This window comes from Tarenaya hassleriana, unplaced genomic scaffold (genome assembly GCF_000463585.1).
Source record: "Tarenaya hassleriana unplaced genomic scaffold, ASM46358v1 Cleome1, whole genome shotgun sequence".
NCBI classification, from domain to species: Eukaryota; Viridiplantae; Streptophyta; class Magnoliopsida; order Brassicales; family Cleomaceae; genus Tarenaya; species Tarenaya hassleriana.
In genome coordinates this window covers 7,172,251-7,185,134 of record NW_010960187.1, presented here as the reverse complement: position 1 = coordinate 7,185,134, position 12,884 = coordinate 7,172,251, and the positions used below count along the sequence as shown (strand labels likewise).

Genomic DNA, 12,884 nt, shown 5'->3' with positions numbered 1-12,884 from the left:
TGCTAAATAAAATCATATATTTTGGATGGAAGACACACGTCACGCATGACATAAGACGAACGTCCTTGGCTAAATTGGTAAAACGTTATTTAAGGTTTTGAAAAAAAATGGTTATAAATCTCTGTAAACGTACCGTTCGAATTCGTACATGTTTAATCTAAAAAACATTGCTTCTATGTATTTTGTTTTCCTTAAATCGATATTTTCTTAGAAAGTTTCCGAGGAGATGACGTCATGCGTGAAATAAGAGGAAACCCCCCACTGTCGATGTTGACTGACTTTGACCTTATATGTAAAGTCCACGTTTCTTCTCCTCCGTGTCATAAAATAAAATTGCTACCTTATTCTTTATTTTTTATTATTAATTTTTCTATCCTATAATCATTCTATTTTCCCTTTTTATGAATCCAATATTTTATTCACTCTGAATAATTTATTAAATTTTTTAAAAATCATTTTATAAAATCTGAAAAAAAATAAGAACAATATGCAATATAATTAATTAAAATATTAGTAATATTTTGTCAAAAAAAATATTAGTAATAATAATATTGTATAGATATTGTGCTTGTCCCTTTGATGGGGATTATTGCTTCCCATCACATGTAGAGTACATAATCAATACCTCTCTTTGCAAGCAATACCTTTTCTCTTTTTCTTAGAAACTGTGTTTTTTTTTTAATTCCAAAAAATAAAAAAAGAAAGGAAAATCCCATTTGGCTGCCTAATGATCGCCGAAATGAAAGTTCCACGTAACTGCACCTTCCCTTATATATACACATCCCCATCCCCTTCTTTAAACCTCAGTACATATCTCTTCTCATAGCCTCTCTCTCTCTCTCTCTCTCTCTCTCTGTGTGTAACGTTTTCCGATCGAAAGATCGAGTCTTTTTGGATCGAAATGTTCGGTGGAAGTGGAATAGGGACGACGGGTTTTGCAGAGGTTTACGCAATGAGGAGTATTCACAGGGAGAAGGTGAAGAAGAAGCTTGCTTCCATCAAGCAGAGGAAGAAAGAGGAAAACGTGGTGACAGAAGACGACAAAACAACTTGGAAGCTTTTCAAATCCAATAAGAATCCCAAGAACAAGAACAACCCCAAGGTTTCTTCTGCTGATTCATAAACATTGCACAAGACAAGAGTGTGTGTGTTCTTATTACGTATATATCTATGTATGTCTGTGTGTATTGTCTTGTAACTGGTTATTTGTTTAATTGATTTCTTTTTTATTCTCTTGCACATGTTCGCGCATATATATGGGTATTATATATACAAACTGTATATATTGCCGCTTCCAATGAATATTAAAGGAGATGCAGAGAAAGAAAGAAAAAAACACTAGAGTATGTACATGAGTTTTGGAGATTCCTATCTTTAGTGCGTCTCCGTCACCGGCACTTGGAGGAGGCGAGAACGTAAGCGCGTGATGGACGGCTGAGATTCGATATAAGAACACGTGTTCCCATGCACCTTCCCGCACTGGATGATCCCTCCGTCGTCGTCCTCCCCTTCTCCTTGCCGGCGAACGACGACGTTTAGGGAGACAAGTTCCAGCCTCAGGCGACCGTTGGATCTGTGGGCCCTCAAGTACTCGCGATGCGTCGCCGTCTCTTCCCGGAGAATCAGACGTCCGTCGCTCGTGTGGTACCTCTTCATCACCGACGTCGACTTAATCGCCGGCGGATACTTGGATCTGTGGGCCCTCAAGTACTCGCGATGCGTCGCCGTCTCTTCCCGGAGAATCAGACGTCCGTCGCTCGTGTGGTACCTCTTCATCACCGACGTCGACTTAATCGCCGGCGGATCCTCCGCCATCTTCCTCCCCGGCAGCTTCCGTCGAATGTATATCCCCGCCGTTGCCGGCGGTTGTCTCCGTTCGCCTTCCTCCCGGTGCGTGACGGCGTCGAACTGTTCCGTTCCGTCGGAGGTCTCCGGCGAAGTTCCCGTCCAGGCTATATCGCCGGCGGGAGAGATCTCCGATGATGATGATGGAAAAGCTTGGAGGAGCATGTTCGATTGTCGCCGTTAAATGGGTAAATTCTGTTTCGATTTTTTATCTTCTCCGAGAAATTAGAACGAAACGGTTTTTATAAAGAGAGGGATGCCAATCACAACCGTTTCATAAAGAGAAATTAATTTGGTATTATCTTGAAGAAAACTTAAAAATTGCTCGCAGATACGCACGAGGATTAACACAGACAACGTAAGCATTATTTGATAATTACTCTGCAATACTATGAATGACACAGAAGATTAAGCATCTCAAATTGCCTAAATTTAAATTGAATTATTACCATTTTAGAAGCTTTATTGAATAAAAATTAAAAACCCATAATAGCAAATGGGCTTATATGTTAATGTGACGCAGATTTGATGTGTAAACTATACAAACCACACGAAATTACACGATGTGACATGCTGAAAACATGTTTCTCTCTAGGAAATGTGTTGGATAGCCGGGTCATAAATAGTAAGTCCAGAATCATAACTCAAGATATAGAAGTAAAAAAAGGAGTGTCAGACACCAAAGCAGAACCTACATGAAGTCTTGTATTATAGGACAGCCACAAAAGTGTGAGAATTCCAACATAATAGGAGGCGACGATCATGGAGAAACACACTAATGTTGCATAACAAAAAGAGATGAGAGGGCCAAAATCCAAGATAATATTAAATCACTGATCGCCAGGAAGAGCCTTGATGATATCAGAGTCACCTGAAACATTGAACAACAGAGGCGAGATGAGATGGGTATTGCGAGATTTCACGACATCGCATATACGTCTTGTGTATGGAACATTTACAAGCAAAATGTACCAGGATCGACGATGCTGAGGCATGACACACGGAAGTATTTTCCGCAGGCAGTACCCAGATCGACATTGTCTGTGAGCAATAAGACAAAAACAAAGGTAAGAAAATAAAACTTATATAAACATTTCTGAATACACATATAGGAAAAGCCATCAACCCAAATGTTAACCAAAGTCTTCTGTGTTCTTGGCTTTACAAAACAGAAACAGATACACCAACAATCTTGATCACACCCATGGATAATAGATTAAAGACATACCATTTATGAACTAATCCTATAGCATGAACATAAGTGTCTAATTTGTGTGGAATTGTGAGCAAAGCCAAATATTTTAACCCAGTAACAGAATAAGTAGTCCAAAGGAAACAACAACGGTAAGCCATCTCGCCCGGTTTTTGCTTCATTCGTCATTATAACCTCAGGACACAACAACGAAAGCACGAGAAAAAAAAAGGCGAAGAACTAGACAATAACAATATACCCACAAATCGACCACAACGTCCTACCAGCTACATACATACCATTTTGTCAAAATCAAAGGAGATAACATAACATTACAATGGCAAGAATCACTTACTTCCATTGTAATGGTGAACTCCAACTTTAGCAAGCATAGCATAGTATTCAATCTCTGACCTCCGCAGTGGTGGGCAGTTGTTGGATATAAGTATCAGCTTACCTATACAACCACAAACCGAAACCAACTACACAACCTAAGCCCGCCATCTCCTCCACATATATCCTCATGACATTACCATAACGCGAAGCAAATGAATCCAACAAAGAGGCAACAAAAAAAAAGGTTACCTTTGGAGCTGCGAAGGGACTTAAGAACAGATTTGTACCCTAGAGTGTATTTGCCACTCTTCATCACCAGAGCCAATCTGCTGTTGATTCCCTCATGGGACTTCTTCTGCAATTATTCTCGGAAAATGCCATATCAGAATCAGAATCACCAGATCGTGAAACCCGACGATAAAAATCTGAGGTTCAGGATTAAATCGAAGAACATACCGTCTTCTTCGCCGTCACCATCTTCGCCGCAACCAACAGATGCCGATTTCCTTCAAAATCGGAGAGAAACAAAGCACAAATATAGATTTCAGCGACTGAATTCGACGAAGATTGGCTACAAAATTCGGTGAAATAAATGGGAATTTTACCTCGGTGGTCTTCTTCGGGGGAACAGAGGCTTCAGAGTGGCGCAAAATGAAAGGAACACAGATAGAAAAAGGGCTGGAACCCTAACTAGGGTTTTCGAACTCCAAACTCAATGGACACGTGACTCACACGTGCAGGCCCAATACAAAAAGACATAGCCTAATAATTTTGGACCCAACTAAGCCCATACAAAAAATACAAAGCCTGCAAAACTTTGAATCTATATATATATAAATAAATATTTGAACACCTACGAGTACCGTTCTAGATGCTGTCCTAGTTACTTAGTTAGCCAATGACATACTTCCCCGATCACAAAAAAAATGATATTATGTGAATTTTAGATATTTGAATAATTTGAATATTCCAATAATTCTGATATCAAGTTCAAATTTCTACAATAATTTTGTGATTCATTAACAAATATTTTATAATTGTAATTAATTTTAAAAAAATATAAATGGTATTTTTAAAACTATACCATACGTCTGGTGGTGAGCCCGCGAAAACCAAATTTGAACCCATACGAGACTAATCTCAATTTACAAAACGAATTCAAATCTCGTTTATTCGCGTATGCCAAATGTGACCCCTGTCCTATGCGTATAAGGACCATTGCAAATTGGTGCCGCAAACGAGGGGAAATGTCATTATCGAATAGACTGTATAATATGGATATAATAATTTCGAATGGAAACAGTGTTGACACTTGTAATAAAAGGGTTCAATGGTAATGTTTGGTCCGAAATCATGAAGCAATAAAAGACATAGTAGATGTTGTAATGAAACGGTCCATGATTGAAGAAGCCATGTGGCCATAGTGGCAAACAATATCACCCTCAAGTATTTTGCTTTTGAAAAAGTATATTCACATTATTTCTCTTTCAAGAAATCTTTCAAACAACTGGTTCTATTTCTTTAATACAAATGAAGTACACTTCTATCCTTTCCAAATATCATTCAATCTTCCCTTTTTCACTCTTCTTGAATAAAACTTCATATCAAACGGAATTCTACCAATACAAAACATTATGTGTAACATATACCTCGTGTTATCCTAGACCATATCTAGGTTTAGTGAGTGGTTCATATGTTATTTGAATGTCAAATACACTTCACGTTTTATCAATTGACTCTCATCAATATTCCTCATATATATATCACTCACCAAAATCACACACTTTGCTTTCAAATTAATAGCGATAGTCTCGTAGGTTCTTCTACTGCATTGTCTTCTCTATTTATAAAACCTCTCTTCTTGATTCCTTGGTTGGACTCTGAATATGCATCTTATCTTTGCTCTGATATGTGTGATATCTTCTTTCATTAAACTGCATGCAAACTTTGATCACAGTCATCCTTTCTTTGTTTGGTTTTTAGATTTGCTTTATTCTTCCATTTGTCATTTAGATGTTGGTATGTTATTTCTTTACTTTATTTTTTTTTGCTGTTAAGAAGTCTCTCATATCATAACTTACATTTCCTATTCCTTCTATGAAATAGATTGTCATTCTACTTCGATATCGTCTTTGGTGTCTACCATTTATAGGGGTGTAAAACGGACTGGCCCGGACCGTCCCGATCTGGAAAAATTTCAGTCCAGTCCAGTCCAACCCATTTCCGTTTTTTAGCGAATCAAAAATAGGTTAGTCCAACCCAAATAGTCTTAACTCGTGAGTCAAAGGAGCCGGCCCGCGAGCCAAATATATAAATTTTAAAAATAAAATTTTAATACTAAAAAATATTTTAAAATAATTTTAATATTTAAAATATTTTTAAAATATCTAAAATATAATAAAAAATTAAATTTTTAAACAAAATAAACCAAATATGTAATAAAAATAAAATTTGTATATATAAAAATATATAAAAAAATTTAAATTTTTTAAAAAATAAATATTTTTCTGGCCTGCGAGTTAGCCCAGATCGTGACGGGTTGGCTCGCCATAGGCCCGGCTCGTGACGGGTTGACTCGTATGACCCGTTTTTTTTATGGGTTCGAAATACTTGAGCCCGATTCGGAAAAATATGGGCTGGCAGCCAGTCCGCGAACCGGACTCATTTTACATCCCTAACCATTTAAATGATGTAGCAGACAAATGCACCATATCATATATAGGCTCCACCTTTGAAATGACTCTGCTTATGCAAAATAAAAAAATATATTTATTTATTTTTATTAAAAAAAACCTTCAAATTTTTAGATTATAATCATATTCAATTCTAATTTCTTTTGTTATTATAAATTCCTATCCAAGTAATTTTTAAAAATAAATTCAATTGAGACACAGGCCTATATATTATTCCATCCTAATAAATCCAGCTACAATACCCTCCTAATAAAAACTGATTAAGAATAATATAATACTCATCGATTTGCATGGCAGGGTAATACTCATTCATTGGTTTTGCCATTTTCTTATTATTTTTGTATCTCTCCATTGATTTGGGATGAAAGCCATAATATCGTATATTTGCATGGTCAAGCTCTAAAATTCTTTATTGTTCCATCGGTCTTGCTACGATATATATATGTGTGTCTGTCTATATACATCTACATATACATATACATATACATATATGTAACGTGCAGTCATTTTTTAACTAATCCGCCACACACCTATATATGAGTAAATTTCAATTTTGTGCCACCTGTCCTACCTACTCATCCAATATTGCATGAAAGTCATTTTCAATGTATTAAGTTTTTCTCACGTGGGCCCCCATGGCCAGCCACAAATTTCAATCAGCCAAGCCGTCGACACAATCAACAAGAAACACGTGTCATCCATGTCAGCAACACGAATGTATGTGCTTACATGGCATCTGTCTTATGGTACAACGTGGCGTCTGATTATGCCATCGGAAATCCCTCGGACTCAATCATTACCCCTTATTTTATTATTATTATTTTTTTTAATCCAACCAGTAGTTTATTTCGAAATATTAAATGTGAATAAAAAAAATTTTGAATTCCATTCAATGCAAAACAACCTTAAATTATCAAAATCCGGACAATGCATTTTCTTTTTCTGCTCCATTAATTAAACTCTTTTAAACTTAAATATATTGTTTTGTGAGATATAAATTTTATTGACGAAATCTGTTATGAATTTATATCATATTAATTCACTAACAAAATGTAATATAACATCAAAGCACTAAAACAAAATAATAAAAAGTATATATATATATATATATATATATAATTTTTTTGGTTGACTCCGAAAATAATTATTGTAACTTATGGTTTAAGTTAAATAAGTCGTTTGTACGGTAAACTGCAACTTGGAAAATTTAGTCGGTAATTACATATTTCAATATAAAAAGGTAAATACTATTTTACATATCCAAACACAATAATAATAATAATAATAATAATAATAATAATAATAATAATAATAATAATAATAATAATAATAATAATAATAATAATAATAATAATAATAATAATAATAATAATAATAATAATAATAATAATAATAATAATAATAATAATAATAATAATAATAATAATAATAAAGAACGAGTGATTTTTTATTTTTTACATGGAAGCTTCTTGCACTTTCTAAGTCCAAATCCAATTGTCTCTGGTTTCCCCTTTTAAGAGGCAATAATTTTAAACGCAACAAGATTTAGATATTTATACCCCAAGCCCTTTTAATTATTTAAAATATACAATTTAGATAAATAAATTAAATAATAATCTATCATTCACCACTCAATTTCATTATAAATTCAAATAAAGTCCACAACCCCACCCCGTTTCATACGCCACAAGGCAAGTGCCCTTCTTCCCCACTTCTTCGTCACTTCACCTAAACCTCTCTCGTCTCCTTCATCATTCAAAAGAATCAACCCTTTTTTATATATATATTTTGGATTCAAGATTGATATCAAAATTGTCAATAGAATCGAAAGATGGGAGTGGAAGGAACGATGGAATACATCTCTGAATTGCTGAAGAAAACGAAGAAGAAGAAGAAGAAACAGATGCAGACAGTGGCTCTTCGAGTGGCCCGAATCGATTGCGAAGGTTGCGAACGTAAGATCAAACACATCCTCTCCGGCGTCAAAGGTATATGTTTTGTGTGTGTGTGTGTATACGTTTATCACACTCACATTCACGTTAGCATGCATATATATATATATATATACACACACATATGGAACTAAGCCTGAATTTGAGCCCAAATGATAGAGCTTGGACACACACGCACACATGTATATTCTTATAATGGTAAAATAAATCACTTAAATTGATCGTATTAAACATATAATTGATAGTATTGATCCACATGATTATCGAAACTAAATAAAATATATATATAAACACACAAAAGATTCAAGTTTAATAGTGAAAATACTGAATTATGAAAGAGAAAAAATGTGAAAAAGGGGTGAAAACGGTGGACGTGGACGCGAAGCAACAGAAGGTAACGGTGACAGGTTACGTGGAGCCGAAGAAAGTGCTGGAGGCGGCGAAATCGACGAAGAAGAAGGTGGAGCTGTGGCCGTACGTCCCGTACACGATGGTGGCTCATCCGTACATATCTCAGGCTTACGACAAGAAGGCTCCGCCCAACATGGTTCGCAAAGTCCCCGACACCGCCGCCCTGTCCGAGACCACCGTCGACGACCGTTACACCATCATGTTCAGCGACGAGAACCCTAATTCTTGCTCCATCGTGTAGATTTCTTACCACTATTGATATTAGTTTTTTAATTATGTATATGTATCATATATTATTAATTTTTGGTAAAAGGCAATCAATCATCGTGGTAAGAATGCTATTAAATAAACATATAAATAAAAAGTGAGAAATCGTGTTTGGTTTCGTGCCTGTAAAGCTTTTTGGACTGTGAAGAATTTGATAATATCTATTGAAAAGGACATTTATCCAATTACTGATAAAAGGTTTTATCATGATTACATACTTTTTGGTCCCGTTATTTTTATACAGAAACCTTGATAATATTCCAAGTTTTTTAATCCTTTTTACACATTATGGGCCACGACACCAGGCCCATGTAGGTGAGCTATTATAGGCCTTGGCCCACTACCCTTCTCGACCAGTTACCCGATCACCACGGATTGGGGTGATCATATATATATATATATATATATATATATTATGCATTCCAATAGAAATCTATTTTAAATTAAATATTTCTATGGTATACAATTTTGCAATTTTGTTATAAGAAACTGGGCTTACAAGTGAAAGTGGCCGTTGTTTCGATCAAATGGGCCCATCAACGACATTACATAATACTATTGGGCTTTACCCGAACCAATTTACACCAATCCCAAACCCTCTGACTCAATCCGAATCTCTTCGGCCCTTTTTTAGGTCGCCCACTTAAACTTCGTTTTGATTAAAAAAACAAGGAGGCGTCTTATCTTTGGGACCACTTGCTAAACTGTGGGCCCAATTCATAAGCCCACGGATCTAATAATTATTAGTAAATTTTTGTGTGGGCCCAGGTAGGGGCCGAGTATGGCCCACATTTTCTGCTTTATTATCGAAGGACCTCCCAACACCATTATTTGAAAGACCTCTGGCAAAAGTATACTCTCTCTCGCTGGACTCTTCTTCGCGGGTCTTCTCCTTCCTTTTCGTTTTCAGTGTTGCCTGTTTCCTGGTAAAATTTGTCGTCATATTGTGTATCGTTTGTATTTTCCTGAGAATATCGGTTTCTGTTCGTTTTGTGGAGTTTCCTGGGAAATTCCGCTTTCTCTGAGAAAATCCGCTTTTTTCTCTCTTTCGATTTTTTGCCCTTGAAGTTTTTGCGCTGTCAGCATAGGACGCCTCCTGTTTCCCAGGAACTGCCTACGAGAGGTAACTTCCGTTTGATGTCTTAGTTTTTGGTAAGGTGTATGTTGAGAAATGCGTTTGAACGAAAATTTTCTGATTATATTTTGGAATGGAGGAGAGAGTTTGATGTGTGTTGATTTAAGGTTTGTATCTGATCGAATAGAGTGTCTACTTGTAGGATAATGGCGGAATTCAACAGTGATAACCATGATTACGTTGCTGATGAGTGCTCTGACATCACCGATTTCGATCACAACTCGTTCAGAATCACCAAGCCCCAGAGGGATCATGATTCCGAGGTCTCGGATTCCGATTTTGAGGATGATTCTGAAACGGTATATTTCTCACGATTCTTATTGATGTTCCACAGATTCATGTCCCAAATTCCTGGAATGATCTGGAGTTTTTGTTACCATAGAGTAAGCCTAAGACTGATACGTCGGCTTATGAAGCAAGAAATGGCAAAGACATTCAGGGGGTTCCATGGGAAAGGTTCAAGTACACGAGAGGCGAGTTCCGGGAAACCAGGTTGAAACAGTATGAAAACTTTGAGAATCTTTTGATCTCTCGAGAAAAGGTTGATAAGGTTAGTTTTATTGAACTGAGTAGATTCTTTCTCTTACTATTCGTTCTTGTTAGCACAGCTTGGTCATTCTTCAAGTAGTGATTAGAAATGTTACAACTGACAGGAATCTCTTCAAACCGAAAAAGGAAAGAACTTTTACGACTTCCAGTTCAACACAAGGCTTGTCAAATCCACTATTGTGCATTTTCAGGTAGAGATTTTGTTGTGCTCATTCACTTTATATGCAATTTTAAGGGTTATTTGCAAGTTTTTGCACGCGATTTTCTAGTATTTTTTGCCAAACTATTTGCATGTTAGAGAAGGTAGCATCAAATTTCTTACTTCATACTTGAGTTGAGCCTTCTCTAATTTACTTCATCTGTTCTAGGAGTTCCATATCTTTTTCTCACAGGTTTTTCTCTTGTAAATATTGTGCATCATAAGAATAATTTGAACTTCTATACCCATATTGGTCTGGTTAATAGTTTGTTATTGGCATACGGCATTTGCATCTCATCTGCAGCCACTCTAGTGGAATGTCCAAGATTATCTAACTATGAGCAGGTAGCTAAGCTTATATCTGAAAAAGTGCTTCTGGTTGACCAATGGTCCCTGAGTACAGTCCATGTCCAGGGCGACAAAATGGGTGATACTATCTTCTGTTCCTTTTAGACATTCTGAATTCAAGTTTTTTACACACTTTTTCAACATTTTGGGCATTCGAGTTAATTGCCTTTATGATCTTGGAGCAGTAATTCTTCTTCTGTAACTTTGAATTATAAATGCACTGCTTAACCTTTTTTGGCATTTAGGACAAATTTTCTCATATTTCAGCCTCTAATGAAGTTGGGAGTAATATCTGAGCAGCCAGCGCCATAAATATTGGGTACGATAGGAGAATGTTTGAGCATTTAAGAGGTCCCGATACCCATGTGTCTAGATAGAGTTGTATTTCTCTGTTATGGTCATTTGCATCTTATTGTTAAGTTTTCATATTTCATTGAAGCACCTTTCGAACTTTTGTCATTACATGTTTTATACAATTGCATATAGTGTGTTTGTCACAGTCCCTAATGGTCCTGACCCGAAATGATGCTCGACTCAACCTGGGTTTTTTTTAGTAAACATGGGGTTTTAATTTAAAACAGTTTGCAGCTGCTGGTTCATAGCTTGAGTAATCTATAGAGTTTCTTTTGCATTCAAAATGGAACTAATCTTTTCATGCATATTTAATTTAAAACACTGGATGATATCTTGGATGTTGGTTCAGATGCCTATGAACAAACTAGTTGAAGGATTTTTTATTGAGTTATTTAGTTCTTGTGGCTGGATGTTGTGTATTCATGGATCCTTTGATTTATACATTGCAGCTGAGAAACTTGGTATGGGCAACTTCAAAACATGATGTATACCTAACACAGAACTATTCGGTCACGCACTGGTCATCTCTACTCCGTCGAGGGAAAGAAGTGCTTAACGTTTCTAGACCAATTACCCCCACTTTGGTAAGAACTCTGTTCCTAATGGATCTGTCGTGACAATGTGGATTAAGATTGTTTTAACCTCCTACTGGATATGCCAACAGAGACATCCTGGATTGTTGTCCCAACCACTCTCCAGAGTGCAAATTAGCAGTATGGCCGTCAAAGAAAACTTGATCGTGTTAGGCGGGTTCGATGGGGAGTTTATCTGCAAGGTTCTTTCGTTCTCCAAAAGACGACTTTTTTCGGTTATATAATCCTTTGCCACGGTCTAACTTTCGTGGTTCCTCTTTCTCAGCATGTGAATCAGCCAGGGGTAGTGTTTTGTACAAGGCTTTCAACGTCAGAAAACGCCATCACAAATGCAGTTGACGTATACCGAAGCCCCAGGTAAGGACCGGAGAATAGAGGCATGTTTCTGGTTATTCCATAATGCTGAAACCTGTGATTGAATCTTCTTCTCTTCTTGTTACAGTGGCTCCCTGAATCTAATGGCTGCAAATAATGACTGCAAGATTCGGGTATTCGATGCTCAGAACTGTGCACGTATCAACGACTTCACCTTCCGTTGGTCTGTAAATGTGAGTTTCCACAGCTCATCTCCACTCACTTTTCCCCAAAGCCGTCAAAGCCTTAGATGCCAAACTGTCTCATAACCCACCTGTCTTTCCTGCAGAATATCTCCACTAATCCAGATGAAAAGCTGCTCGCTGTTCTCGGGGACAGTCCCGAGTGCTTGATCGTTGATTCTCAGTCCGGAAAAGTAAGAAAACATTTGCCTTTATACATATACATATGGTGTAGTCATATACATGCATACACATGAACACATGTACACGCAGGTGAGTGCTAGTCTCAGGGGCCACCAGGACTATTCCTTCGCGTCGGCTTGGCACCCGAACGGGCTGGTCCTAGCCACGGGCAACCAAGACACAACATGCCGGTTATGGGACATACGAAACCCGACTCAGTCATTAGCTGTCCTAAAGGGAAACATGGGAGCCATTAGGGCTCTGCGGTTCAAGCCTCGAGAACCATTCCCG

At 37.0% G+C, this 12,884-nt stretch overlaps 5 protein-coding genes across 7 annotated transcripts in view; 3 read left to right on the top strand and 2 right to left on the bottom strand.

Annotated features, from left to right (window-relative positions):
* Positions 1 to 798: 798 nt before the first annotated feature.
* LOC109116987 lies at positions 799 to 1,253 on the top strand. Its single transcript, XM_019203396.1, has one exon. It carries the CDS (start codon positions 902 to 904, stop codon positions 1,121 to 1,123), a length of 222 nt encoding a protein of 73 aa, XP_019058941.1. The 5' UTR covers positions 799 to 901; the 3' UTR covers positions 1,124 to 1,253.
* A 96-nt stretch (positions 1,254 to 1,349) lies between these two features.
* LOC104816921 lies at positions 1,350 to 2,202 on the bottom strand. Of its 3 annotated transcripts, none has more exons than XM_010545956.2 (2): positions 1,694 to 2,202; positions 1,350 to 1,573 (listed from the first exon to the last, which is right to left on the bottom strand). In XM_010545956.2, the coding sequence occupies exons 1-2, from the start codon at positions 2,008 to 2,010 to the stop codon at positions 1,375 to 1,377; spliced, it is 516 nt and encodes a 171-aa protein (XP_010544258.1). In that variant the 5' UTR covers positions 2,011 to 2,202; the 3' UTR covers positions 1,350 to 1,374. The 3 variants fall into 3 exon arrangements, with proteins under 3 accessions (XP_010544258.1, XP_010544275.1, XP_010544267.1); XM_010545973.2 differs by having other exon boundaries at positions 1,350 to 1,587; positions 1,708 to 2,202; XM_010545965.2 differs by having other exon boundaries at positions 1,350 to 1,686; positions 1,807 to 2,202.
* A 264-nt stretch (positions 2,203 to 2,466) lies between these two features.
* Positions 2,467 to 4,040, bottom strand: LOC104816913 (putative 60S ribosomal protein L30-1). Its single transcript, XM_010545944.1, has 6 exons — positions 3,979 to 4,040; positions 3,830 to 3,879; positions 3,623 to 3,728; positions 3,393 to 3,494; positions 2,818 to 2,886; positions 2,467 to 2,716 (listed from the first exon to the last, which is right to left on the bottom strand). Exons 2-6 carry the CDS (start codon positions 3,848 to 3,850, stop codon positions 2,676 to 2,678), a joined length of 339 nt encoding a protein of 112 aa, XP_010544246.1. The 5' UTR covers positions 3,851 to 3,879; positions 3,979 to 4,040; the 3' UTR covers positions 2,467 to 2,675.
* Positions 4,041 to 7,759: 3,719 nt separating this feature from the next.
* On the top strand, positions 7,760 to 8,820 carry LOC104816906 (heavy metal-associated isoprenylated plant protein 22). Its single transcript, XM_010545932.1, has 2 exons — positions 7,760 to 8,054; positions 8,375 to 8,820. The coding sequence occupies exons 1-2, from the start codon at positions 7,898 to 7,900 to the stop codon at positions 8,668 to 8,670; spliced, it is 453 nt and encodes a 150-aa protein (XP_010544234.1). The 5' UTR covers positions 7,760 to 7,897; the 3' UTR covers positions 8,671 to 8,820.
* A 718-nt stretch (positions 8,821 to 9,538) lies between these two features.
* Positions 9,539 to 12,884, top strand: part of LOC104816900 (uncharacterized WD repeat-containing protein C2A9.03) — a 4,190-nt gene continuing 844 nt past the window's right edge. Inside the window, exons 1-11 of the mRNA XM_010545919.1 lie at positions 9,539 to 9,622; positions 9,765 to 9,819; positions 9,974 to 10,130; positions 10,214 to 10,381; positions 10,485 to 10,571; positions 11,731 to 11,865; positions 11,946 to 12,056; positions 12,140 to 12,231; positions 12,317 to 12,422; positions 12,518 to 12,604; positions 12,684 to 12,865. Coding sequence (XP_010544221.1) covers positions 9,978 to 10,130; positions 10,214 to 10,381; positions 10,485 to 10,571; positions 11,731 to 11,865; positions 11,946 to 12,056; positions 12,140 to 12,231; positions 12,317 to 12,422; positions 12,518 to 12,604; positions 12,684 to 12,865 — 1,121 coding nt within the window. The 5' untranslated portion in view covers positions 9,539 to 9,622; positions 9,765 to 9,819; positions 9,974 to 9,977. The remainder of the gene's footprint in view (positions 9,623 to 9,764; positions 9,820 to 9,973; positions 10,131 to 10,213; positions 10,382 to 10,484; positions 10,572 to 11,730; positions 11,866 to 11,945; positions 12,057 to 12,139; positions 12,232 to 12,316; positions 12,423 to 12,517; positions 12,605 to 12,683; positions 12,866 to 12,884) is intronic.